This window comes from Artibeus jamaicensis, unplaced genomic scaffold, assembly GCF_021234435.1.
Source record: "Artibeus jamaicensis isolate MK-2021 breed Jamaican fruit bat unplaced genomic scaffold, CSHL_Jam_final contig_1998, whole genome shotgun sequence".
NCBI lineage: Eukaryota > Metazoa > Chordata > Mammalia > Chiroptera > Phyllostomidae > Artibeus > Artibeus jamaicensis.
In genome coordinates, this window is record NW_026521407.1 from 15,257,299 (window position 1) to 15,281,190 (window position 23,892).

The window sequence follows — 23,892 nt, forward strand, 5'->3', positions numbered from 1 at the left end:
CCTCTTCCCCACCAGGCCCCTTCCTGCCATGCAAATCGGGGCCCAGGGGAGGCACCAGCTCTCTGGGGAGCCTGGGGAAGGGCGGGCTCTTTTGTCAGCTGTGCTGCTAAAGCTCAAAAGTCACCCCAGCTTGGGCAGCACAGCTCAGGTCTACGGTGGACCTCCCTGGGGGCTGGGACCTCTGAGTCTTCAGGATGCTGTGTTTTCCTTCATGCGTCTCCACCCCACAGCTGCCCCAGGGCCCACTAGCCGCCTGTCCTGAAGTCTGGGTTCCCAGACACTTCGCTGAACACACAGGGTCTTGTAAATGAAATGGAGAATGGTGTGGGGGTCCTAGGGAGCAGCTGTGGGCCCAGGCCAGGCACTGGGAGGGACCCAGAGCATAGCCTCTTGGCTGGAGGGCAGGCAGCCATGTTGGGGTTGATGGAGATTTGACCCAGTCAGGGGTAAGGCAGCCAGGGAGGTTCTTGAGCAAGAGCAGGCTGAGCGTGGCCGCTGCTTGGGAGAAGACGGGGTCCAGGCCCTGGTGCGAGGCCTCCCTCCCTCCCTTGGTGGGAGATTTTGCTGGGAGTGGCCGACAGGGAGAAGGTGAGGTGGAGAAGCCCAAGGGAACACCCACCCCTCAGCAGGCAGGGGCCTCCCAGGCCCTGAAGCGCCATCCACAGCCCCAGATATCTCGGGGGGGGGGGCGGGACAGGTAGGAGGCCAAGCTTGGGAAGCCTCCAGGCCGCGAACTAAAAGGCTCTCTGGCTTTATCTCAGAGCCATAGTGATTAGGGCTCGTCTCGCCTCCATTTTGTGCAGCCACCTGGTCAGACCAGCCCGCGGCCCTGAGCAGTGTTTGGCCTGCACAGCGGAACCTGGCCCGCTGGCCCGGCTGAGCTGAGTCCACTTCGGGACTTGGGTTTCCTGGTGGCCTCTTTTCTCTCTCTCGTCCCCCCGCCTCTCTATTCTCCTAACCCTCAGGAGGTGAAGAAAGACATTCAATCTCATTCTCTTGCCACCCAACATTTTTCAAACAGCCTGTGCTGTGGTGGGTCCGTTTGGGTTTGGGGAGATGTGGACCCGCTGCCCAGGCCAGGGTTGGCGGTGAGGAGGGCAGGGGTCTGGGTGCCTCCCTGTCAGGCCTACACAGGCCTGGCTGGGCACGGGGGTGGGGGGGGCCCGCCGGGGAGCAGGGCCCGGGGCCAGCACTACGAAAAGGGGGACAGGAGGGTTTAGGTTTCATCCACAGAGCGGCCTGTTCCTCCCAGCCCCAGATGTTCTTGCTGTTTCCAGATGTTGCGAATGAAAAACATTTCCCTGAAAAGGTGTCAGATGTTCAGCTCACGGAACAAACAGCCCGGGATTGTAAACGTCACCCGAGGTCAGCTGTGGGACCATGGCCCCTGGTGTCTGTTGGTGGGGGCGTTTGGAGAACCCCCTCCCCAGCGGAATGGGGGGAAGTCCGGGGGGCGAATTCCTTTAGCAAAGTACCTCCTAGTGACTGAGGTCTTAGCTTTGGGGCTTGTGTCCCCCAGAGTTGGGAGGATAACTGCAGAAGGCTCGGGGCACACACACGGTTGTGTGCGGGCGTGAGCTGGCCTGGAGGCGCCACCCATGCGGTGTGGCACAGGGCCTGCTCAGACGCTGGTCCTGGGGCCCAGGGTGACTGTAAGGGGCACAGAGGCTTGGGGGGGGGGGCAGTTGACATCCTCCAAACACACACATCCACATGCCCCACAGTGGGGGCGGGGGCACAGATGTGTCCTTTGGGCTCATTCCCATTGATGCCAGGCAGGGATTCTCTTTCAGGAGGGGGTGGGGGCAGGGCGGCCCACCGCCTACAGGGTTATTTGTCATTGTTGGGGCCGTGCTGTTCCCTCCCCAGTGACAACAGTGCCAGGCTGTGTGCGGGGTTTGTGACGCCTTTTCTTTCCTGGAACATGAGGCCTCTGCCCCTGGCTCCCCTGGGCTGCACACCCCGACATCTGGCAGCCTCCACCCCACCAGGAAGGGGGCATCAAAACAGGAGACAGGGTGTCCGGAGATGAGACAAGGTGCGGGGGGTGGGGAAGAAAGAGAGACTCTAGTAACCGTGAGAAGATGGGCAAGGGTAGAACCTCAGTTTGGAAAGAAGGGCTCAGACCTCTGCCCCTCCCCCAGTCCACTCTTATGGGCCCCACTTGGTTCCCCGGCTGACTTCTGGTGATGCTTATATTCCTGGGCTGTTTGTTCTGTTCCTGAAAGGACACCTGCTGGCTAACAGTATGCAGGTTCGAATCCTGGCCCTACTGTGTACCAGCTGGCACGTCTCCCCAAGTTACCTGGTGGTTGTCAATGAGGCTGGTCCCGCTCCACTTTGGGGAGTATTTGAATGGCATGTCGGGGCCATTTAGGGGCCGGTCAGCGACACTGGCATTCATGGCCCAGCGGTGCTAAAGGCCCTGCAGGGGAGGGACCATGTCTCACAAAGTAGATTTCTCTGCCTCACGTGCCCAGTTGAGCAAAACCTATTCTTCAGCTTTCGGAGACCGGTGTCCTCATTTATGGAAAATAGAAATCATCGCAATAATGTCCTTCATAGGGCGGCTGTGAGCCTGGAAAGCAATCCTGCATCTGCGTGGCAAGGCGGCCCAGCCCCTCTGGAAGGCGCCGCGGAGCGTCGCTGCCTGGGAACGGCTGGCTCCGAAACGCTGGCCTGCGTCCTCCGCGTGACTCAGTAGCTTGCCTTTTTTTTTTTTTCTTGTCACTCAAGGCTCAGGGAAAGGGGCGGTACAGAATCCCGAAAAGGACCGTTTACTAGTTTGGATGAATACAGCCTTGGGAGGCAGAAATCAAGTTGCAGAAAACAAGATTATATACACAATTATATTTCGCCTGTTGGGGATACGGACCAGCTCACTACAAATTACTCTTTGTCACAGGCCCAGGGGACCCTGGGCTCTTTGGGGTGGGGGTCGGAGGCAGGGTCCTGGGGAGGGGGGATAGCAACTCCGAGGGGAGGGAGGGGACATGCCGCCTGCCCCACGGGAGTGGGAGCAGAGAAGGGAAGGGGCTTCCAGAGAGGAGCGGCTGGGGATGAAGGGCCCCCACACCTAGTTTCTGGGTGCTGTCCTGGTGGGCGGGGGTGTGCTGCTGCCTGTTACAGAAGGAGGAGCGTGACCCTTGACCTCAGCTGGACCCTCGACTCCAGCAGGAGTCCAAGCCTTTCAGAGTGGAGCAGGAGAGTACAGGGACAGAGGAGGGAGCTGGGGCCATCCCCTGACCCCCCACCCAGAGGTGCCCCAGGTCTACTTGGCTCCAATCCCCCCCAGCCCTCCCAACCGTCTGCTGCCCTCAGGACCCGTTGACGTCCACGCTAGAGCCGCAGAAGGAAGATGCGCACGTGTCAGAGGCACGAGGGGGAGATTTATTGTAAGAACTGTACAAAGGGGCCTGTCCACTGGCCTGGCTTGGCCTGCTCCTACTTGGACAAGGTGTGAATAGGTGTGAGTCCATAGGTGAGGAGGGGCACAGCCAGTGGGAGGCTCTGGAGTCTGCACACAGTGTGCCCAGTCCAACAATGGGAGGCTCCTGGGCCCAAGGCGGTCCGGGGCCCCCGGGAGGGGGGGAAGGCAGCGGGCAGGGTGCTGGTCAGGGAAGAGGCTGCCCCCGCCCTGTAGGGTGAACGTCAGATGGAAGAGTCGCGTGGAGTGGGGCCCTGTCCATGGAAGACGCAGGCAGGAGGCGTGGAGCGGGGCTGGGGCACGGGTGTGACAAAACAACCAGCGGAGGGAGAGTCCCGGGGTCATAGGGAGTGAGGGAGGGATGCCCAGGAGGGGCGGAGAGGGGGCTGAGAGCGGGCAGACGGCGAGGAGGGCTCTGGCCCACAGGCGTGTGCAGGCACACACACATGTGTTGTTTTGGAGGTTTTGCTGCTTCCTGAGTTTTAATCAAACTGTTCACGAGAAACAAGAAGAAAAAGAAGAGGAACTAAGACTGGGAGGGACGATACCTCAGTGCCCATGTTCACACTCATACACACATTCACACACACACTCACGGCACAGGCACACTCATGTGAACAGGCCTCCACAGGAGGACACACACAGGCCAGCCAGACACTACAGGGCACACTGACACGCATTCACAGAAATACACCCAGACACACATGCATAGGCAGGCATCGCGGGGCACGGTGGCTCACACACTTGAGTACAGGCACACTGGTGAATCGGTCCAGTGACCCCCTCCTCCATGCTCAGCCTCTGGCTCTTCTCTGGGGGTCAGCGGAGGCCTGGCCCTGTGTGCCCAGATCAGCTGTGCCAGCAAAAGGACCGCCCAGCTTTCCAGGCAGCAGGAAGTTGGAGGGTTGGGGCTGAGCCAGGTGGGCCGGACATGGCCCAGTGTGAAATCTCTAACATGGGATCAACTGTAACAATTCTAGGATCACTTTTAGGAGGGGTGCGGAAGGATGAGGAGTAAGGAAGGGAGGAAGGAACAAGATATTTTCTCCTGAGTGCCGGGTCCCAGACCCCACCCCGGGTCTGGGTGCTCAGGCCAGGAAGAGCCCCAGTGTGGCGATGCTCCGGTGGACTCAGCGTGTACTACTCATCGGCACTTCCTAGAGAAGTCGACTCCCTTGTGCTGGTCCCGCAGGGGCCAGCCAGGGGAGTGGAGGTCTGGACGGCGGACACACTGGGAAGTGGTTTCAGGGACCACAACCTCAGCCAGATGCGCCAGGACCCAGTGGCCAGACCAGTGCTGTTTCCTCTTTCCAGGGAATTCCTGAGCGGGCAGGGGAAGCCGCCTCGGCCCAGAGTTGCCAAGGGCTGGCAGGCCCTGGGCTCAGGTGTCTGCTCTCACCGAGGTTAAGACGTCTTTGGTGGGCCCAGGGGGCCTGCGCCACTTCCTGGGGAGAGGCCAGCAGCCCTTAAGACTCTGGGGACAGGAGGGCAGCCACTCACTCCATTGTAGGCCGGCCCCTCAAGTGAGGGTCAGAGATTCTGATGTTCTGACGACCCCCACCCCCAGGCTGAGAGGAGGGGCAGCAGGGTCCATGAGGAGGTGAGAGCAACTTGAAGGCAAAATCGTGGAGGCCTCAGGCCCAGCGTGGAGCCTCAGATTTACAATTCCCATTTTCCGTGGCCTGGGGATGCGAGGGCTCTGGCCTGCGTGTTAGCCCCAGCGTGGCCACATCCTGTCCCGGACAGGGAGGTGGATCAGTCCCAGACGCAAAGCTCTGCTCCCTCAGCGAGTGAGCGGGAAACTTCGGGGCTCCGCCAGCCTCTGCTGGCCACCCCGCCTCCTGCTAGACCAGAGACTCTTTGACCCCTGGACGAACTGTATGCCCTGGGGGTGGGGAGGGAGGATGGGCAGTGTCTGGGGGGCTGATGGATGTGAGCCCCGTGGCAGGTCCAGTGTCCCCGGTGGAGCCCCTACCCTCCCCTTTGTCCTGCACACCGCTGTCTCCGGTCTCCTGGCTGTACAGCTTGCTCATGGTGTTGGCGATCAGCCCCTCCTTCTCGGGGGCCCCGTCCCCGCTACCGTCCTGGCTGTGGCGGTACATGTAGGACGCCTGCTTCACCGAGCGCTGAAGCAGGTGCCGGCGGTAGGCCCTCTGGATCTTGATGGCACATACCTCCTCGTGCTTCCTCTTGAGGGTGGTGGTGATGGGCTCATAGGAGACTTTGGAGGGGTTGGCTGCCATGAACTTCTCTTCCATGGTCTGCTTGAGGGTGTCCATCTCTCCTGAGTCGCCCAGGACCTCTTTGGTCAGGGCGAAGAGGATGTCCAGGCAGTGGATCTTGTCCCCCGCAACCATGGGCAGGTCCAGTGTGATGAGCTTGATCTTGTTGGGCTTGGCGATCCTCAGCGGCTCCTGCAAGGTGTCCACGAAGTCAGAGAGGCGGCTGTAGGCGATGAACTGCGTGGCGTCGGGGTCAAACTTCTCCCATGTCTCATAGAACATCTCAAAGTCGTCCTCACTGAGGGGCTCGCTGCTCTCCTCGGTGGCCACGTTGAAGTTCTCCAGGATGATGGCGATGTACATGTTGACCACGATGAGGAAGGAGATGATGATATAGCTGCAGAAGAAGACGATGCCGATGGAGGGGTTGCCACAGTCACCCTTGATGTGGCTGCCCGGGTTCTCCAGGGTGGGGTCGCAGTCAGGGGGCCCGCTGTTGAGGATGGGGTTGAGGAGCCCATCCCAACCAGCCGACGTGGTGATCTCAAAGAGGCAGATGATGCTGTTGCCAAAGGTCTCAAAATTGAACATGTCATCGATACCCGACTCCTTCTTGACGTAGGCAAAGTTGGACATGCCGAAGATGGAGTAGATAAACATGACCAGGAAGAGGAGGAGGCCGATGTTGAAGAGGGCAGGCAGAGACATCATGAGGGCAAAGAGCAGCGTCCGAATGCCCTTGGCCCCACGGATCAGCCGCAGGACGCGCCCGATACGGGCCAGGCGGATCACGCGGAATAGTGTTGGGGACACGAAGTACTTCTGGATCAGGTCAGACAGTGCGAGACCTGCGGGGAGGAGGTGGTGAGGACTGCTGTCCCAGGGTGGGGGGCCGGGCTAGGGAGTGGGTGGCATGCGGGGCTCACGGGGGGCCTGGCCTGGTGTGCTCTACCCTCGGCGCGCAGCCTGGATGGTGCCCATCATTAGGCCAGGCCCTACCAGGGGTCTTGGGGCCAGGAGTTACATCTTTGCCCCAACGCAGCCAGATGGAGGTGGGATCACCAAAGCTGATGAGGTGAAGGTAAGCCCCATTCCCAAGGCTGTTTGCGAATGCCATGGATGAGAGAAGGAGGGAGGACAGGTCCATGTGACCATGTCACTTAACGTTTGTGACTCATCCTCCTCATCTCTAAAATGGAGGCATTGTTATGAACAATCAGTGAGCTAATGCCTATAAAGGGCACAGCACAGCATCAGGTACATAGTAAATGCTCAATAAATGGTTGCTAGTTACGATCCTAAGTACACACATGTCCACGCACTTCTCCAGTGTGTACGGATACGGGATCCCTCTTCTTAATATTTTCCACTGAGCACATGACACTTGAGTGTGCGTTCATTGGCCAAGTAAATGTTCCTTGAGGTGTATTCACGTGCGTGCAGGTGGCAGGCTGCCCATGAGCCTGCCCATACTTACCTTGGTGCATGATGTGTGAATGGCAGGCAGACAGGCATGTATGTACATGTGGCGATGTGTGTAAGCATGCCAGGTGCATGAGCAGGTGTGTGTGCACAAGGACGGGAGCACCCGGCCTTCCTGAATGACTCAGCCCGGCCCGGCCCTGCTCACCCGCAATAGACAGGATGACAACCACAAAGTCGAAGATGTTCCAGCCAACGGTGAAGTAGTAATGGCGCAGAGCGAACATCTTGAGCACACACTCCCCCGTGAAGATGATGATGAAGATCATGTTGATGTTGTACAGGATGTCCACCTTCAGCTGGCTCTGGTCATCTGTCTCCACCATCATGGTGACCATGTTGAGGCAGATGAGGATCATGATCACGATGTCGAAGACCTGCTTTGTCACGAAGTCGTACACCATGCCCTGGATCTTGTTCTGCAGCACAGATGGGCACACGGGGACGCACGTCAGTGCACCGTCAGGGAGTGGTCAGGGCCACGCAGGACACAGACAGGCAGAAGACGCAGGATGACACAACGGTGTGAGAGAGGGGGGTATGTCAGGGCTTGGGGCGGTGTTGGTCAGGAAATGGAGGGCAGAACCACCAGACTGGCCGCTCCATGGGGTCCGTGGCATCCTCCCTCGCTCTGAGGCCTTCCCCCCGTCAAGGTCCCCAAGCAGCCCCTCACTCTTTCCCCAAGCTACTGCTCCCTGGGGAGGGTGTCTGGCCATCCTTTTCCTTCCCCTTCTAGGGTCCCGAGCCCCAGAAGCCCCCTAAGGAGGTGAGTGGACACTGGGGGCCTGTGCAGGGCCAGGTGAGGGGTAAACCAGTGACTGGAGTGTAGCAGGCTGCTGCTGCTTGTGCATACAGTGCCTTTGTACGGTTAGAGAGGCACCCCTGCAGACAGGTGGGCCCAGCCTCCCTGCGGGTGAACCCAGCGTGATGCCAGGGACATAGCCTGGCGGGCAGAGCGCAGGCTTTGTCTCGGCCCTGCGGTCCCCTTAGGCAGACACCTGGTACGGGCTGCAGGGAGAGGGGCCCAGCGGGCAGGTACCTGGGGCCGTGGAATTGGCTTCTGAGGCTTCTTGGAGCCAAGCTTCTTCATGGCATTGTAGTATTTCTTCTGTTCCTCTGTCATAAAGATGTCTTTTCCTCCAAAGTATAGTGGGATGGAGTCCGTAAGGTTGGGGGAGCCCCCCTTCTCTGTCTCCAGGACCTCCCTCCTCAGGTATCACCCTTGAGGCAGCCCCCACCCCAGCAGGGGGACTGGGTGAAAAGGGGAGGGAAACTGGCAGGGCCAGAGATGGGGGTTGAGGGAGGGGAGAAAAGCCGGGAGCAGCGGGAAGGGGACCTACGCTGCCTCACGGCCTGTTTGGGGCCACTTCCCATCATTATCTCATTGGATCCTCACTGGAACCCAGAAAGGTAGGCAGCATCACCTTTATTTTATAGATGGGAAAACTGCAGTTCGGGGAGGCCCAGGGGGATCTGAACCCAGACTTGCTGCCTCAGCCGTGTTGCAGGTGACAGCCCGGGGGCTGCCGAGGCAGCGTTTGCGAACTGTGAAGGGCTGAGTGGACCCGGGAAGGGCGGAGCGTGCCTGGCACGGGGAGGCCCAGGGGAGGCGGGGCTGGATACTCATCTTCTTCTTCTGCTGGTTGAAATTGTCGATGATGACACCGATGAAGAGGTTGAGGGTGAAGAAGGATCCGAAGATGATGAAGATGACGAAATAGAGGTACATATAGATGTTCACCTCGTACTGGGGCTGCTGCTCCACCTGCAGGGGCCACAGGACAGGATGGGGCGTGCTGGGTGGGCTTGGGCACACGCACTGGCTCCTCCACGCTCCCTGTCTCCCTGTGGGCAGGGGGGCCTGGGGCCCAGGGGTGGACCCATCCCCCCTCAGAGTCTCGGGGGCTCCCGAGGAGGCGGCATGGGGAGATGGGAGTAGATGGGCAGAACGCGCCACGGGGCCTCGCCCCTGACTTACTCACCAGCCATATCTCAGCGACCCCCACTCACCTCCCGGGAGTCCACGGCTGCGTACATGATGTCCATCCAGCCTTTGAAGGTGGCCTGGGAGAGTGTGGTCGGGTGTGAGGGGAGGGGCTGCTTGCTGCCTCTGTCACTCAGCCTTGTCCTCCCCAGAGGCTACCTGCCCACAGCCCTACAGGGCAGGCATCAGACAGGGGACAGAAAGGGCCCTGCAGCCCTGGACGCAGGGTGGGCAGCCCCCTGACAAGGAGTGGCAGTGGGGTCAGGCACGACAAAAGACAGGGGGTACCTCCATCCTAGGTCACTGCAGGGCCAGGGGGTCCCACTCACCACCTGCAGGAGGGAGAGGTAGCCCAGACCCACGTTGTCGTAGTTGACTTTGACATTGAGCCAGCGGACCTGTCCCGTGTGCATCAGGCTCTCGCACTGGGACTTGTTGTTGACCTCGGAGATGTCGAACCTCTCGGAGGTGGTGGTGTTGATGCAGTAGTAGAACTTGCCAGCAAACAGGTTGACGCCCATGATGCTGAAGATGAGCCAGAAGATGAGGCAGACGAGCAGCACGTTCATGATGGAAGGGATAGCGCCCAGAAGGGCATTCACCACCACCTGGGGGCCGGGAGGGGGTCACTGCCAGATCTTCTCTCAGGCCCGTGGAGGAAACCTGGTCTCCTCTGGGGGGCAGCTCCCCACCTACACTACCCAGGAGACCAGGAAGGGCTGAGCATGGCTATTCAGGGAAGGCTTCCTGGAGGAGGGCTGCTGTGAGCCAGCCTGGGGAGAAGTCTGCTGGGCTGTCTGGTTGGGGGCAGGGGAGCAAAGAGCAGGGTTGGAGAGGGCTCTCTGCTTGGCTGCAGCCATCAGCCCAGAGTTGGGCTGCTGGGCTTCTCTGGAAGCAGCCTGGCCATGGCTCACCAGGCAAGAGACAAACACTCTTTCCTCGGCCCCCGTAGGAAACTCAGCCTCCGTGACTGGGCCCCTGCTCATCTGCTCACAGCACTAGAGACACAGACGCAGAAAAGAAGCCACCGGGGTCTTGAAAGCCACCGGGGGCCCTGGGACTGGGGCCCTGGGACCAGAGCCCTCTGCCCTACCAGCTGGGCCACACAGGCCAACCTGACTTTCAGGCTAAACCAAATCTGAGAATTGTTCCTTTTCAAGAAGTCATTTCATGGCTTCCAGGCCGAGTGGGCGGCACAGGCCTGGTAATGCCCAGGTACCTCTCTTCCTGGCTGGAGCGCCAAGCAGCTGTGTAGCTGTGGGCCAGTCATTTCCCCTCGAGGGGAGGGGCCCCTACTCTGGGGCTGGGAGGGCCCCTGACCAGGAGGGAGCCACTGGGCTGAGGGCACTGATGGCCTGCAGCCAGCACCTCACGGGAGGTTTGTCCCTCTGGGCAGGTCTTGTTCCCAGTGGACCTCCCTTCTCTGTGGAAGTCCCATTTGTCTAGTCCAAACCCTGTGTCTACTAGTCATTTCCACCCTCAAGGGCCTGAGGGGATCTGTCTTAACTGGGCTCAACCCTGAGCTCCAGGGCCAGAAGGTTCAAAGCCCCAGGCACGGGTCTTCCAGCTTGCTTGAGTCTCTGAGCCATGGGAGCCCCATTCTGAGCTGGGAAGGGACACCCTACATCTACAGACTTGCTTTCTGTCTGCTTCTGCCTTGGTGCCCGCACACCCTCTGGGAGCTGCCGCAGCCTCTGCTGCCCCCCAGTGGAGGCAGAGGGAGCTAAGGAGCAGGACCGAGGGCAGCAATGGACACTTGGGCTGGTGGCCTTCAGTAGGGCTGTGGGCCGAGCCTTCTGCTTCCCCTGGTGGTGGCGGGAGCACAGACATGTGACCCCTGCACCTTGCCTTGTGGTGGCTGCTCCCCCAACCCCCAGTCCCACTCAGAGCCCTCCTCAGCACCCACCCTCATGCCCTCGAATCGGGACAGTGCCCTCAGGGGACGCAGGGCCCGCAGCGTCCTCAGGGATTTGATGGCTCCCAGCTCTGAGTAGCCCAGCCAGTTGGCCGTCAGGCTGATGATAGAGACCTGCAAAGAGAAAGTTGGGGGGCGTCCATGTCAGGGACCACAGGGCGGGCCCCTGGCTCCCCTGAAATCCAGGGACACAGTCCTTGAGGACAGGACACCGAGGGGCTTCCTAGACTCGAGGTTCTAAGGTGTCTCTCCCAGACCCCATGCCTAGTGGGCAGTTCTGTCCACTGGGAACTGTCCCAACACCTACAGGGGCCTGGGCTCTGTCTCCGTGATGTCATCAATTGAACCGAAGGTCTGTGTGCCCATCAGAGAGGATACAAAACCCTCCACAGACATTGGCGAGAAGGATAAGTAATCCTCCTACTCGCCCTTTTGGTCCCAAAGCTTTCCTTTATCCCGGGAGACAGGCCCTGAGCGTATTCCTCTTCCTGGGTGGCGTGTGGGAGGAGCTGGGGGCCAGTCCCTGTGAGGGCCCGCCCATCGGGGGTCTGGTACGGTGCGTGGCCTTGGGGAGCGGCTGTGTGCCCCTTGGGCTGGGGCCTCCTAAGGTCCTTGGCCACAAGGATGGCCCCCCGGGCCTGGCTGTGGGGCCAGGGGTCGAACTCACATCCACGATGAGGAAGTCGAGCCAGCACCAGGCATTCGTGAAGTACACCTTGAAGCCGTAGGCCACCCACTTGAGCAGCATCTCGATGATGAAGATGTAGGTGAAGACCTTGTCGGCGTACTCCAGGATGGTGCGAATGATGCGCCGCTGCTCGATGTAGATGTCCTCAAAGGCCTGGGGGGGGGGGTACCAGCACGGCGGTGGCCGGAGCCCGGGGGGCTGGGGCAGCTGCCACGTCCCCTGCCCTGCCTGATTCTGCGGGGTCCCAGGGACTGGCACAGGGGCCGGTCTGGTCACTTCTCCCGGACTCCCTGTACCCACTGGGGGTGAGGAGTTTCCCCGTGGGCGAGTTCCTCCAGGACTCTGGGTTGGAGACCGTCCAGGCTGCGTCCCTCCCACCGTGTGGCCAGCTTCGGGCCTGCACCTGCCTCTGCCCATGCCCGTCGCCAAGGGTGGTACCTACCAGGGCCCCACTGCTGAGCAGGATCATGAAGACAATGAAGGTCTCAAACCAGTTGTGCTCCACGATCTTGAAGCAGGCCCTGCGGAGGGTCCACCACATCTTCCCGCGGCCCTGGGAGACGTCCACGTTGAGGCAGGGCCAGCGCTGCACACAGGCTGGGGGAGCAAAGCGGCCACCACGTCATGGCCTGGGGCCCACCTCCAGGGGCACCGCCGGCAGGCTCCCACGCCGTCCCAGAATGCCGCCTCCAGACCTGGGTCTCACTGCTCCCCAGGCCCAAGGGCCCCCCTACTTCCAACACTCGGCTTCATGTCCTCCACCACTGGCTGGAAGTGGGTCCAGCCCCTCCCCTCAAATGAGGGCCCCAAGGCCCACTCCACCTGTGTGTCAACTGCTGCCAGGGATGGACACACAGAGGAAGAAAGACAGGCAGATGTAGGCCACCAGCCCAGGGACGGGAACTATCAGCTTTCCTTCTCTTCCCCCGCGTCGCCCAGGCAGCCTTCACTCTGCACAGCCCGGGCTCTTTGGGCAACAGTGTTTCTCCCGAGCTGTCTCCTGGAGCACCGAGCAGGGCTTTCTCCCTGCAGGTGAAGCTGAGAAAGACGACGGCCTCGGAGCAGCCTTTCCTGAGCACTTGCTTCCTGTTGGGGACACTACACAGCAGTCCCTGGGGCGCTGCAATCACCCACTGCACACACTTAAGGCTCAGGCCAGGGGCTGGGAGGCACCCCAGCCCTGACACCCCTGCCCGGTGCTGCAGGGCAGAGCAGCTTCCGGGGAGTGGGAGGGGGGAAAGGCCCCGCATGCTTTTGGTGAGGCGTATGTCCCAAGATGTCCCTGAGGAAGCGATGGGCTGGAGTCTGCCGGGCTGGGCCGGGGGCGGGCTCACCCTCAGTGAAGCACTCCTCAGGCTGCTCCTCCGCATTCTCCTCCACCTGCTCTTCAGGGTCCTCCTCGGGGGGCTTATAGTCGGCTGTGCTGCAGACTGAGGACTCCCCATCGAGGGGCCGCGGCACCTTCTGCAAGAGCCACAGGGTCATGTGACCCCTGGGTCCCCCTCTCAGATGGGGCAGAGGAGCTCAGGGTGGGAGAGCACAAGGAGAGGAGAAAGAGAGGGCAGAGCAGACCTACTCATTCATTCATTCATTCATTCACTCATTCACTCATTCGCTCACTCACTTGAACATGGATCATGAAGCTGGCACTGTGGCCCGCACAGGAGAGCCACAGTGACCAAGTCAGCAGTGATCCTGCTCTTGTGGCACTTAGATTTGGAGGAGGACAGGACTGAGGCCTGGGCAGGGGCAGCGAGGACATGAGGAGACACATGAGAACCTCGGGTAAGGAGCAAGGCTGGGGGACAAGTAGACTGGGAGGTGGCTGGGGGTGGCTTGGCCAGCTGGGGGTTCCGGGAAGCATGGGAAGGCATGAGGAGGGCAGCAGGGGAATCAGACACCTAAAGGTACTTTTGAGGGGCCATGACTGGGGGTCAGGACAGACCGAGGCTGCCACAACCCCAGATAAGGGCATGTGGTGTCCCCAGGCCCGAGCCTTCCTGTCTGCAGGGGCTGTTCGGGTGAGTAATCCAGAAACGACAGACAGTTTTCTCAGCTGCAGCTCCAGCACGGGGCCGAGGGGCCCGACGGGAGTGGGGTGGGGTGGGGTGGGGGAGGCTGGTGCTTCAACCTGGACAGGCCACCCGCCTTGAGGAGGCCCCTTCATGGCTGGGGGTGAGGCCCCAGAAGAGGGAGACAGAGAGGACAGCTGGAGGGCAGCTCGGGATCCAAAATGGTGACCAAAAAGGCAGAGGAGTCCTTGTGCCCAGGTGACAGAGAGGGAAACCGAGGCACAGGGCATTAGGTCAGCCAGAACATCCAATGAGTTGCTTGCCTTGCCCACGTGCCCCCACTCCCACAATCCCCCTTGGAGTCGTGCCTGCCTCCCTTTAAAGAGTATCCAGAGCCCTGGGTGTTCTCCAGCCCTCCCCCACCCCTGTTCCTCATACCGAGGTCTGTGCCATAGTTCCCCGGGTATTTATAGCTTGGCAGGCACTCAGCCCCCTGGTAAGTCAGCATGCCACATATTTGGGGGGAATAAGAAGTCAGGAACTTTCAGAGCAAAGTTCATTCAGGCTCTGGTGTCCAGCTGGGCCCAGGGCCGATGGGGGGTGGGGTGGGCCAAGAGCCTGGCCCTAGCTTATGCTCGTTCTTCCCCTGCCAGAGCCAGAGGGCAGGTGAGGGGCTCGGAGTTGGCTTCTCTGGGAGGCCCAGGCAAGGCGCCAGCCTCGGCCTGAACTTCTGGGGGTGACCATCAGTCTCTAGCCAGACTGGCAGGGGAGGGGCAGGAGAGGACACTCCAGCCCAGCCACAGGCCCCTCTGCGGGCTGGGCAGGGGGGTCAGGGCTCCTGCTGGGACTCTCTGTTCTTGTATTCAACCTCATTGGCCCACTGCACCTCTCCTCAGAGTCCCCAGCCCAACCTGGCACTTTGGCCCACACTGGGAAGTAGGGACCAGCCCCAGGTAGGGTGTAAACAGAAATAGGTAACAATGACAAGAGCCCAGAGTGGGCTCCAGGGAGGACTCTAGGGTTCTGGCCCTGGAGTAGAGGTGTCACACGTTAAGACCATTCTGTCCAAGAGCGCCACCTGCTGGTAAGATGGGCCCAGGTGGAGTTGTGAGTGGGAGTGAAGGGAGGAGGCTCCTGAATCAGGAAGGGCAGGGCAGGTCATAATAAACGTGTAAACAATAGTAATAGCAGTCACCATTTACAGAAAGGGCTCTGCTTTACACACATCAGCTCATCTAATACTCACCACAGTGACACAGGGTAGGTACCACTACCCCCATTTTACAGATGGAGAAATGGAGGCTTGGAGGATTGTCACACAAAAATGTGAAGCTGTGTCTATCTGACCCCCACCCCCACCCCCAAGCCGGGCTGTGCGATGGGCTCACCTTGACCTCCTCAGGCTCCGAGAAGGTGTCGGTTTCCTCCTCCGTCGGCATCTCCAGGTCGGACTCCTCGGAGGCGATGGGCACGTGGATGGTCAGGTAGGGGTTGTTGATGAAGTTGAGGTGGTCCAGCTCAATGCTGGGGGTAGGCCCATCAGCCAGGCCCACGTGGTTCAGGATGTGATTGTCCTTCAAGTTCTTGTCATCCTCCTTGGGTGGCGGTTCCTTTGCTTCCTCAGGAGCACCCTCCTCGGCCTCCCCGGCCTCTCCCGCCTCCCCAAGCTTCCCGATGCTGAGCACAATGTCCTTGGGGCTCAGGACCTTGCCGTGCAGCAGCCCCAGCAGGAAAGCCTTGGCGAAGCTGATGCCCCACTTGATGCGCCCGATGGCAATCTGCAGGTTGTTCATCTCACCGTCCTCGTCTGAGGCTGCCAGGCTGTCGGCGCTGAAGGAGCTCAGCAGCAGGGCCAAGAAGAGGTTCAGGACCTGGGGAGCAGGGGTTGGGGGAGCCTCTGCTCAGCCTCGGCCCCTGGGGGTGCCGCCTTCAGCCAGCACGGGGGTCATCAGGCCTCCAGGTCAGAGCCACCCCGTGCTGAACATTTAAAAGGATAAACCTAACGGAATCCTCATGGAGGTGAGAAATGCTACTCTCGTCCCTACTTTGCAGATAAGGAAACTGAGGCTTGGGCACAGGAGAGGATTCTGCTGACCAAGGCCGAACAGGGCTTGGGGAGGCCCACTGGGTGACAGGGACTCTCCATGATGCTGTCTTCCGCCTCCACGTCTGGGGGTGCAGAACGAAGAGCAGAGTGCACGCCTCTGAGCTTCCAGGACTAACGGGACCTAAATCTTTTGAGCTGTCTTTTCTGGTCTGGTAACTGGGATTTTGCAGACCCTGTGCTCCCAGTGCTCAGACGCATGTCCCCTACTGCCCCTGGAAGGGGCATTTGACCCTTTTCTCCCAGGAGGTTTCCTGCTCCGCCTGGCTTTCTTCCCATAGCCCCGCTGAAAGGGACTTGTGAGGTGACTGGTCTACCTCTGCCCTCCGTCAACTTTATTTTCCAGTGGATCGGGGACATTTACTGAGCTCCTCCCAGTACTCTCAAGAGCAAGTAGCCTCAGGGAGTTCCAGCCTAGGGGGGACAGACGTTTGGTCAGACAAATGTAAGACAGTGAGTGTGCACAGCAGTAGAGACGGTGTGTTTCGAGGCAGTCATATCACGGCTCTGTGCCTCAGTTTTCTCATCTGTGTCATGGGGATGATTCTGGTCCCTACTTCTTTGCATTGTTGCGAGCACACAGTAGGTTCTCAAAACATGTTGGCTCTTCTGTGTGCAATTTTGGAAGGCAGGGCCAGGTTCTTTCTCGGGGGGCCTTGGGACAGGGCCGGGAGCCGGCGCCTGTGATCTGCCGCCCTTGACCTTCTTCCCCACGTGCCTGTCACTGTGACTTTCACCAGTGTTCTCCAAGGTCTTTTTGTCGTTATCTTAACTATCATGTGAACACAGTATCTTTAAAATACATGTGTTGTGTATTGTATATATTTTCTCTTTGGGGGAGTACGCTGGGAGGGGATTCCACCCCATGTCCACATCCGCAGCTACTATTCTGCCTTCGCCCCTCACCACAATGTATTGACTTTTCCTTTCCTCCCTTGGGGGCAGGCATCCAGTTGCCAGAAACACATCTGAGATGGGAATTAGCTGCTCTCTGGGTCAGCAGGGTTTGCACACGGCTCCTGCCTGGGACAGAAATAGTCTCCTCTGGCAAGGCAGGGGTGGGGGGGCTGCTGGGGAGGGGGTGGGCATCAGATCCCCCTGGGGGCTGGGAGGGGTGGGTTGTCTATGACCTAGTCACTTCCTCTTCTTCACAAGAACCCAGAGGAAGTGCCCAAGTGCCATGGACGCAGGGGACACAGGCCCCCACATTCCCTGGCAGGGCGCCCCTGTGCCCTCTGCACACACCTGCTTCCATGAGCCTGGAGGGCGGGGACAGTGCCCAAGGAGCTGACAGTGCCACCTCCCTTGGCTGCTCCACTGCCTCTGAGCAAAGTGGGAAAACCACAGAGCTGGGCCAGAAGAGGGTGTCGGCGTGGAGTGTGTGTGTGCGTGCGTGTGTGTACACATGGCACCCACACAGAGGCAGCACAGGGCAGCGGATCCACACTCGAGCCGGACGGCTGCGGTTCACAGATCACTAATCGACCTCCCTGGGCCTGGGCTTCCTCATCTACAGAGTAGAGACGAGTCCCTGGAAAGTGTTCAGAATGCTGGGTAAATGCAAATAGAGGTCAGCGGCCATCCTCCTCGCTGGTGTGGACGTTGTGGTTATCGCCCCTGCTGCTTTACTGATGCTATCGGAATTTCCTTGTCCGGGGTTCTAGCCCAGGCTCAGATTCTCACTCACCGCATGGTGCTGGGCAGTGCCTCTTTGGCGGAGCACAGAGCCCATGTCACCTGCCGTGAAGGGCATGACAGCATCGAAGATAATGCAAATAAAGGCCCTGGCAGGAGCCCGCTGTTTGGGAATGCAGTGCCTGTGGAGGGTAGCTACGCCACACACGCCTGTGACATTTGAACTCCCCTGTCCTCTCGGGCCAAGTGCTTTGCTAAGCACTTAGACGTGTGACATGTAATCTTCAGGATCACCCAGTGAAGTAGGTCACTACCATTAGCACCCCCATTTTCCAGATGAGAAAAACTGAGTCCCAGGTAGGTTAATAACTGGCTCAAGGTTTCCCAGTTAGTGGTGGCAACGCAGGGGCTTCCAACGGTTTTGAGTTTGCACACACACAGACAGAACCCCCTGAAGGCCCTCTCAGTCATCCCCAAGTCCTTAAACTTACACTTACACACTGCTACACAGGGATGCTACCCACACCCTCACATCCTGCCCCAGAGTCTTGCCCCAGGCACCTTCCCTCTCTCTCCTCTCCCCAAGACCTCCCTCCCAGGGACAGGCATCCTGGGTTCTCCTGTCTAGCTGTACCTGGCGGGGGGCAGGGGGAGGAGGGGTTGACAACTTATTCCAGGGTCTCCTTAGTTAAGGTGACAACCCCCACCCCCAATCTGCTCCTGCCCCCAGCTGGAGCTCAGCGACATCTGAGTAGTGCTGACCCAGCAGCCCAAGGATTCCACAGGCCTTTGTGGAACGCGGGGACGTGCGTCTTCCCACCCCCTGCTGCCCAGGGCAGCGCCCGACACCGCAGGGGGCAGCTGGGCACAGCACTGCTGGTAGGACCAACCCCACCCCAGCAGAGAAGGGAGGCGCTGGGGTCGGCAGGGCGAGGAGCGACGCCTGCCAGGCCTTGGCCACAGAAATGCTGTCAGCTGGGCCAGAACCCCACAGCCTGTTTCTCTTCGGCCCCTGCACCCTCCTCTGCACGAGCCCCACGTGCCAGGCCCTGGGCCACAGAGACAGTGGCAGGATGGATGCAGTCTGTGCCAGCTCTGGATTCTCCAACACCCAGGGCCTAATTCTCCAACACCCGGGTACAGAGGAGGGTGAGAGGGTGGGAAGAGGACAAGAGGCCGGGAGCTTCGATACCAGCTGCACACTGTGCCTTCTTGCGGACTGTCACGATCGCTCCTCCCAGACACCCTATAAGGTACCTACCATGTCTCTTTCATGTACAGCTGAGAACCCAGCCAACCAGAGAGCAGTAATTGGTTCAAGGTCATGCGAATGGCAAAGGAACTGGGACTGGAAATTAGATCTGTCTGGTTCCAGTTATTACGCTACTCTCCCTAAAACACTGGATTTCAACGGCACCACTCAGTGTGGTCCCTAAGCCAGTGGCAGCCGCGTCACGATTCCCAGACCCCAGCCCGGAGCTGCTGAATCAGACTGGGGCAGGGTGGGGGCGGGAATCTAGGTTCTAAGAAACTCCCAAGCAACTCTTAAGCCAGTTAGGATTTGACAACTACTAGATTAAACCACACAAAAAATTGCCATTTTGACAAAAACAAAAGAAAAAATAAACAAATGGGACTACTTCAAACTAAAAGGTGTTTGCACAGCAAAAGAAACCATTAAGAAAACAAAAAGAAAAGCTACTGAGTAGAAGACATTTGCCAATGGTATATCATAAGAGGGGCTGATATCCAAATTTATAGAGAATCATAAAACTCACCACCAAACAAAACAAAAACAAAACAATCCAATTTTTAAAAAGGCAGAGGACCCACTAGACACTTCTCCAGAGACACACAGATGGCCAATAGACACATGAAAAGATGCTTGATGTCACTAATCATCAGAGAAATGCAAACTAAAACCACTAATGAGCTATCCTCTCACACCTGCCAGAATGGCTGTCATCAATAAACGAACAAACAACAAGCGCTGGCGAGGATGTGGAGGAAAAGGGACCCTCCTACACCAGTGGCAGGAATGCAGACTGATGCCGCCGCTGTGAAATACAGGGTCCTTAAAAAATTAAAAATGGAGCTGCCTTATGACCCAGCGATTGTGACCCTGGGTGTGTATCTGAAGAAGCCCAAGACAGTCATCTGAAAGAATATATGCACCCTATGCTCACGGCAGCGTTATTTACAATCACCAAGCTAAGGAAGCAGCCAAAGTGTCCGGCAACCAGTGAGCCGAGGAAAGAGTGCTGGTACGTACAGAGTGGGGCAAAAGTGGGTCTGCAGTCCTGGGTGTGTGAAACAGAGTTTGTTCTTGTATCATTATTTCTCGATCGTTGTACTGTTTTCCATACAAAAAGCTGTAAACCTACTTTTGTCCCACCCTGTATATACAATGGATTATCAGTCAGCCATAAAAAGTAAAACCCGACCACTATGCTAGGTGAAATAAATCAGTCAGAGAAAAGCAAATACCGGATGATTCCACTCACATGTGGGATCTAAAGAATAAAATAAACAAAATTGAAACAGACTCATGGGTACACAGAGGACAGACCGATGGTTGCCAGAGGGGAGGGGGACCAGGGGACCGACTGGGTGAAAGAGGGAAAGGGATTAAGCACCAATCGGTGGTTACAAAACAGTCCGGATGTGAAGCGCAGCACAGGGAACACAGTCAGTCACACTGTGATGAGTGTGTGTAGTGCCAGGCAGTTAATGGAAATGTCGGGGGGGACACTTTGTAAAGTATATGATTATCTAACCCCTATGCTGTACACCTGAGACTAATATAAAATAATATTGAATATAAACTATAATTGAAAAATAGAGCTAAAAGAAAAAATTGCTGTTTTGGGGGGTGAAAGGGCCATGCATCCATCCTTTCCTACAGTTTAATTTCATAGGGAAAGGGCCCTCGAATAACAGCCTGATGTAAAGGAATAAGAGAAATAAAAAAGGGGCCTTGTCCTGGACAGTTGGATTTCCTGGGCAAGGGTGGGGGAGCCACCCAGCCGGCCTCACTCACCACTAGGTTGCCGATGACCATGACCATGAGGAAGACGGTGAGGCACATGGGCTGGCCGGCCACCTCCATGCAGTCCCACATGGTCTCGATCCACTCCCCGCAGAGGATGCGGAAGACGATGAGGAAGGAGTGGAAGAAGTCGTACATGTGCCAGCGGGGCAGGCTGCAGTCGGATGAGATCTTGCACACGCACTCCTTGTAGCTCTTGCCGAACAGCTGCATGCCCACCACGGCGAAGATGAACACGATGATGGCCAGCACCAGCGTCAGGTTGCCCAGCGCCCCCACCGAGTTGCCGATGATCTTGATGAGCATGTTCAGTGTGGGCCACGACTTGGCCAGCTTGAAGACCCGCAGCTGCCGGGCGGGAGGAGGGCAGGGGCGCGTGAGGCTCAGGGACCCCTGGCCCAACCCGAGGCAGCCCCACCCTTAGGAGAAAGAAGCATCTCTAACAACTTGATTTCCCATCCCCTGAGGGATCGGAGGCCTCTGTTTGCCTCTCTGTGAAACGGGAGCCCTCATATCCTACCACCTCCTACTCCTCATGTGTTCAAAAGGCAAAAGAAGTCCTTACCTGTTAAAGACACGGATGACATATTTACAAGTGAAATTAAATGTCGGGATTTGCTTTAATACACTCCCCCCACCAAAAGTAGGGGGACAGGGGAAACAAGAACAGTAGACTATGGATGGCTGTAGAAGCTGGTGATGGGTATATAGAGGCTTATTATACTTTATATTTTTGTGGATGCATGAAAGGTACTATAATAAAGTTAAAAAAAAAATAAAAGTGCTCCTGCGGGGTGGAGGAAAGGACACAGTTCAGAGGTCCAATTTCACTACTGAAGAGCTTCCCAAGCCTCACCTCTCAGGTGGACGATGAGCCCCCCTCCTGTCCCACGACCGCCCAAGTCCACTAGGGGTAGAGCTCCCGGGGTGTCGCTTTTGCCCCCTAGTAACCCCACTGGTCAGGGAGGGGGCTCCCTCTCTCCCCATTTCCACTGAGAAAGTCCTCTCCCACCCCCTCCTCAGGGCTCACGCACCAGCCGGAAGGAGCGGAGCACCGACAGCCCCTGCACGTTGGCCAGGCCCAGCTCCACCAGGCTGAGAGTGACGATGATGCTGTCGAAGATGTTCCAGCCCTGCTGGAAGTACTCGTAGGGGTCCATGGCGATGAGCTTCAGCACCATCTCTGCTGTGAAGATGCCCGTGAAGACCTGGGGGCGGGGTGCAGTCCCCGTCACAGAGCCTCAGGGGCCTCAGGGCCTTGGGAGCCTCCTATCCCACTCCCACCTCTGGGCAGAGCCTGTGGGGGCTAGAACCCTGAGGTGACAGGTAGGGGTACCCCCGGCCCATGTGCGTGCAGGTGAGTGGGGAGTGGGATGGCCACCCCACAGGGCAGATGGGGCTACCTGGAGACCTGGGCCCATTCGTTTCTGGCCACATGACTGGGCCAGCCCTTAATTTCTTGGAGTCTCAGCTCACTCATGATAATATTTAACACTCACAGAGCACTTTATGGTTCCCCACATAACCTCAGTAGTGTGCCGATTTCTATATAGTTGGAAGGGATTCTCAGAGAAAAGCAAAGTGAGGCTCAGATTGGTTAGTGGAACGTGCTTGGTCATCGTGCCTATATGGGAATGAGGCAGGTCTCAAACCTGCCTGGCGCAGCCTTCCACACCCTACAGCCTCTCTATCCCCACTGGCAGGGGTCCCAGGACCCAGCAGACCTTGGTGGCCTTGGAAGTTTAGGGTAGGGGCCAGGAGGGGGCAAAAGCAGGAACAATGAAATGGTCAGAGCTGCGTCCCACCCTGCCCCACCCCAGGCCTCAATATGAAGTTCGAAGGCTGCAGAGTCCCTGAAAGCTTCCTGGGCATGGCCCCCCTCCTGCTGGGCACCAGCTGCCCCCGGTGCACAGCTTGCCCTGGCACATGCTGAGCCCCGCCCAGGAGCTGTCTCTGGCCATAGCAGGTGCCCAGGCAGAAGCAGAATGTGGTCGAGGGTGGGCAGGCAGTGGGCCGGCCCCATCACGTACACCCCAGCAGCTGCGCCATGTCCAGGGCACGCCCAGGCCCCTCCAGCCTGGCCTGGCCATGGCTGCCTCGAGCATCTCCATGGAGCCAACCCTCCTGCCTCACAGGCTGAGGGGGCCCGGGTCTGGTTCCTTTACTACCCACCCAGTCCTCATCCTACCCCAGGCTTCAAATCTTACACTCCCTAGGCCCCCCTGACCCCCAGGGTCGGGGGAGCACCTCGCCCATTTGCTATACTAGAAAAATTTGAAGGGACTTGGGAAGGGCGGGGCTGGAGGAGGCGGCTTTTTCCCTTTGTCAGGCTCCACCGGGGCTGGCAATGAGGTGATAATGCTCCTAATGGGCAGGGATAAGCAGGAGGATCAGTGAGTGTCAACAATAGTGGGGCAGGCAGGGCTGGAGAGGGGAGCAGGCCTGGCCACACCCTCCCGCCCTCTGGGAGAAACAGTAGCAGGCTGGGGGCTGAGGGCTGGAAGACAGTGTCCTGGGGCCTCCAGGGTGAGCTGAGACTTCTTGGGCCTGGGTGCCCTTGGCTATATGGCCTCCTTCCAGGTCCCTTATTCCCCTTAGGCCCACGACAACCTTTAAAAATGGAGGGACTTGTCATCCGGGCCCCGCCTCACCTCCATGCCCCAACTCCTCCACCTTTGCATCCAGGGCATGGCCTGGACTCCAAATTGCCTGGAGTCCGGTCTTAAGGATTCCAGCACCTCTACTCCAGTCTCTCTGCCCTTACCTATCCTGAAACCCAAGTACCCCATCCCATGATCACCCATGTACCTCCCTTGTATATCAACTCACACCCCCGCCCACGTGCTGGGAAAATAACCCGAGCCAGTCCGAATATGCTCCCAGTAGGGCCCCATATTTCCAAACCACCCGGAGGGCCACACTGGGCCCTGTGTCCTCTCCCCTGTCCTGGGAATGATCGCCTCTCCCTTGTCCCTTCCCTACCAGGTTGCCCGTACTGAGCACGTGGTCAAAGTACTCTGTCATGGGGTAATGCTCCATGGCCATGAAGAGGGTGTTGAGCACAATACAGATGGTGATGCCCAGGTCCACAAAGGGGTCCATGACGATCAGGTGGATGATGTTCTTGAACTTCACCCATGGGGGACAGCAGTTCCATATGAGCAATGTGTGGGCACACTTGTACCACCACGGTGGGCACTTCTGGTGGGCCTCTTCTAGCTCTGGGGTTAGGGTGCAGGCAGACATGTAGTGAGGATGCCCCTCTTAGGACCCACCTCCATCCACCTAGGTCTTTGGGACCCTTCCAAGCCCTGCCCCTTAGGTTGCTACATCTCAACCTCTACCCCTCTGTGCCACCTACTCCAAGCCCCCCC

At 58.5% G+C, this 23,892-nt stretch overlaps 1 protein-coding gene across 1 annotated transcript in view; it reads right to left on the reverse strand.

The window, feature by feature from the left end:
* Window positions 1-3,369: 3,369 nt before the first annotated feature.
* SCN4A (sodium voltage-gated channel alpha subunit 4) overlaps window positions 3,370-23,892 on the reverse strand; it is a 44,585-nt gene continuing 24,062 nt past the window's right edge. Inside the window, exons 12-25 of the mRNA XM_037128094.2 lie at window positions 23,501-23,739; window positions 21,553-21,726; window positions 20,510-20,866; window positions 15,119-15,601; window positions 13,053-13,182; window positions 12,161-12,315; window positions 11,698-11,871; window positions 11,022-11,144; window positions 9,445-9,723; window positions 9,142-9,195; window positions 8,759-8,896; window positions 8,171-8,275; window positions 7,280-7,550; window positions 3,370-6,497 (exon numbers count right to left, since the gene is read on the reverse strand). Of these exons, the coding sequence (XP_036983989.2) occupies window positions 5,272-6,497; window positions 7,280-7,550; window positions 8,171-8,275; window positions 8,759-8,896; window positions 9,142-9,195; window positions 9,445-9,723; window positions 11,022-11,144; window positions 11,698-11,871; window positions 12,161-12,315; window positions 13,053-13,182; window positions 15,119-15,601; window positions 20,510-20,866; window positions 21,553-21,726; window positions 23,501-23,739 (3,908 nt within the window). The 3' untranslated portion in view covers window positions 3,370-5,271. The remainder of the gene's footprint in view (window positions 6,498-7,279; window positions 7,551-8,170; window positions 8,276-8,758; window positions 8,897-9,141; window positions 9,196-9,444; window positions 9,724-11,021; window positions 11,145-11,697; window positions 11,872-12,160; window positions 12,316-13,052; window positions 13,183-15,118; window positions 15,602-20,509; window positions 20,867-21,552; window positions 21,727-23,500; window positions 23,740-23,892) is intronic.